The sequence below is a fragment of the Juglans microcarpa x Juglans regia genome, chromosome 5S (genome assembly GCF_004785595.1).
Source record: "Juglans microcarpa x Juglans regia isolate MS1-56 chromosome 5S, Jm3101_v1.0, whole genome shotgun sequence".
In the NCBI taxonomy this organism is placed as follows: Eukaryota; Viridiplantae; Streptophyta; class Magnoliopsida; order Fagales; family Juglandaceae; genus Juglans; species Juglans microcarpa x Juglans regia.
In genome coordinates this window covers 23,963,554-23,966,662 of record NC_054603.1, presented here as the reverse complement: position 1 = coordinate 23,966,662, position 3,109 = coordinate 23,963,554, and the positions used below count along the sequence as shown (strand labels likewise).

General features: G+C 34.5%; 1 protein-coding gene across 1 annotated transcript; it reads right to left on the bottom strand.

The window, feature by feature from the left end:
• Positions 1-209: 209 nt before the first annotated feature.
• Positions 210-1,135, bottom strand: LOC121266999 (ethylene-responsive transcription factor ERN1-like). Its single transcript, XM_041170885.1, has one exon. It carries the CDS (start codon positions 1,023-1,025, stop codon positions 210-212), a length of 816 nt encoding a protein of 271 aa, XP_041026819.1. The 5' UTR covers positions 1,026-1,135.
• Positions 1,136-3,109: the final 1,974 nt, after the last annotated feature.

Genomic DNA, 3,109 nt, shown 5'->3' with positions numbered 1-3,109 from the left:
ACCATAGAAAGCTTAGCTTATTTGTTACCATAGAAAGCTTAGCCTCATGTCTATTTATTTGTCAATTCTTTGGTTGTAAAAATATGTTCCAAAAATAAAAAGGTTCATGTTTTTGAAAGTATAACACAATCTCAATCATATACCCATTTTTGGGTTTATATAAAAGTGAACAGAAAGAAAGGATAAAAGACCATTAAAATTCACCAAATTTAGCAAAACAATGAACATAATGGTGGAAGATCCCAGAGAGCCTCAGCAGGATCATGAACAGTTTCCATATACTCGTGCACTCCATTCACTGCATAGAGCGAAGCCGATATCTGTCTTTCGACTTTCATTCTTTCAAATTCCGATATCTCCAACTCAGCGGTATCATGCAAAGCTGCATTCTTTGGCAAATCCACCGCTTCTTGAGTGAACAAAAACCGATCGTACCCAGGTCCAAAACCCCATGAAGCAGGATACTGTTGAAAGGCAAACTCTTCACTGCAATTGGTCAAATCTGGTTTATATGCATCATAAAAAAACTGGGTATTTCCTCTAGAAAGATCAGAGTTATCACCGTTGCTCGAGGAAGTGGAATTACTACTAGTTCTAGAACTAGGACGAGTACTAGTTGTACTAATTGTGGGAGTAGGGGATTCAACCTGTTGTTCTCTATTGGCTCCTTTTTTGTTGTTTAGGAGATTCCTAATTCTAGAAGCGAGGGGAGAATCTGAGAACACATGGGTAATGAAGTTTGTACGAGTGTTGGATCCACGGAGAAGGCAAGCGGCTTGATCATAAGCTCGGGCAGCCTCCTCAGCAGTCTCAAATGTGCCGAGCCACATCCTTATCTTTTGTGTTGTGTCTTTGATCTCAGCTACCCATCTCCCAGATGGCCTTTGTCTCACCCCAACAAACTTGTTTGTGTTACTGCTGCTGCTGCTTCTGCTTCTGCCTCTTCCCTTGAACTTGCTCTCTTTGCTTATTCCTGGGATGTCAGACTTCTTGTGCTGCTTGTGTTGGTGGAATTGAATCTCCATTGCTAAGTTTTACAAGAAAATTAATTAAACTGGCCAAGAGAAAGGGTTTCGATCCAAACAAGAGAGACAGAAGAAGAGGGAATTGTTTTAGCTCTAAAAGATAGTGGGGAGCCGATTCAGTATTGAGTACTAATATATAGGGACATTGGCAACTTGGCAAGTTTTTCTATCCTTATTTTTTTATCCTTCTTCCTTGTCTTTTTATTTCTACTTGTCATGATCTGTTAGTTCCTATATAGTGTGGACAAAATATCACTCAACTACCACCTGTTTTCTCCCCAAAATAAGTATCCTAGCTCTGATCCTCTACTTTCTATGTATCTTCAACTTCAGATGATAAGGAATAATTTCTTAAACATGAATAATAAGGAAGTTTAAATATTATTGGAGGGATAAGTTTCGTTTGGATTTAAAGATGACTTGAGATAATTTTAGATAAGTTAAATAAAATATTATTAGAATATTATTTTTTAATATTATTATTGTTTTAAGATTTAAAAAAGTTAAATTATTTATTATATTTTATTTTAAAATTTTAAAATATTATAATAACGAGATAAGGTGAATTAAGATAAATTTTTAATCTCAAATTATCTGAGATTATTCAATCTCGAATAATTTTCAATCTCGGAGAATTGAGACGAGATGAATTTTCAATCTTAAAGTCAATACAGAAACAGCACAGGGCTATTCTAAGAAAGAGAAAAAGAAGATAACGTTAAAGACAAGCATGAGTATAAATTATCCGAGGTCTAGTTGGAGTCGCGGATGCCTAGTCCTTGTCCCTTCTCTCTCTTGCCTGGTCAAACATTCGACAAAGAAAGTCGTCGAGGCTCGAAAGCTTGCCACTTGGAGGCATCAGGATAGCCCTCTAGATGAACCCAAAAACTAAAGGGTTGGAAACACTGATTGAATCAATAAAGGATGGTCTTCTTACTTTTATATTATTCAATACAGTGCACAAGAATATCTTATCGTGCACTCTGCGTTACGTTTTAACCTCCTTCATTACCAAACAAAACTTGATGCTTCGAATAGTTTCAATAACCAATGGCCTGCTTGATTACTAGAAAGGCAGGGAGGCCCAATGCCTAAGGCCCCTACCATATAAGTATAAGCACCCTCTGAAAAACATATTAAGGACCTACCAAGAAAGAAAATTCCCAAAAGGGTGTGTAATAAATATTGTTAATATTAAAAAATGCCTAGATTATAATATTAGAATAACCTTATGAAATAAAATTTCATACAAAATAACAGTAAAATGCCTTTAATTAAGAGTTAAAATTGATCATGCAAACAACACATTTTTTAAAGAGTCGGGCTACTCTGTCGTCGAGAGTAGCCCGCTCTACTTGACCGATAGTTGCATTTTGCAACTTTTTTTTTCATTTTTCTATTTATATTTTTTAATATATTTAAATATTTTTAAAAATAAAAAATACACCAATACACTTAAAATCACTTCCTTAATCATTAAGTTATTCCTGAGCGGTCTAGTTGAGCAGTCACATTTGGTGGGCAAACTAGCTTTTTCCTTTTTTAAATACATAAAAAATAAGTGCAATGTAATATATAATCTTAGGGTGTGTAAGTGATAGCATTCATTCTAAAAAATGTGGAGTTCACTATTAATGTATGTATAAGTCTCAAATTTATCTATTTGTTTAAGAGAAATGATATTTGCAGTCATGAAGTGCGTAAGCGCCACGCAATCTCTTTAAAAAAAGTAAGTAAATATGAGATCCACATGAAAAAAAACTAATTTTTTAATATTAGACCCTAATATTTTTTAAAGCGATTGTGTGACGCTTACGTACTTTACGACTGCATGTAACATTATTTTCTTTTAAAAGAGGTAAGCGATGCTTATACATCCTAGAACTACAATTATCATTTGTCAAAAAATAAATTGATCACGTACACAAGAAGGAATGCAGTATATTTTTTAGATAGCGTAATACATTTGATGCCATTGGGATGAAATGGTCTTGGAGAGCAATGTGACATGATGAGATTCCTTAATTAAACAGTTGAGGAATGATGGAGAAACATAAAAGGGCATCAAACACGGCGTCATAGGT

What these genes read in the sequence shown, in the direction of transcription:
- LOC121266999 (XM_041170885.1), bottom strand. Translation starts at nt 1,025, where the DNA reads ATGGAGATTCAATTCCACCAACACAAGCAGCACAAGAAGTCTGACATC.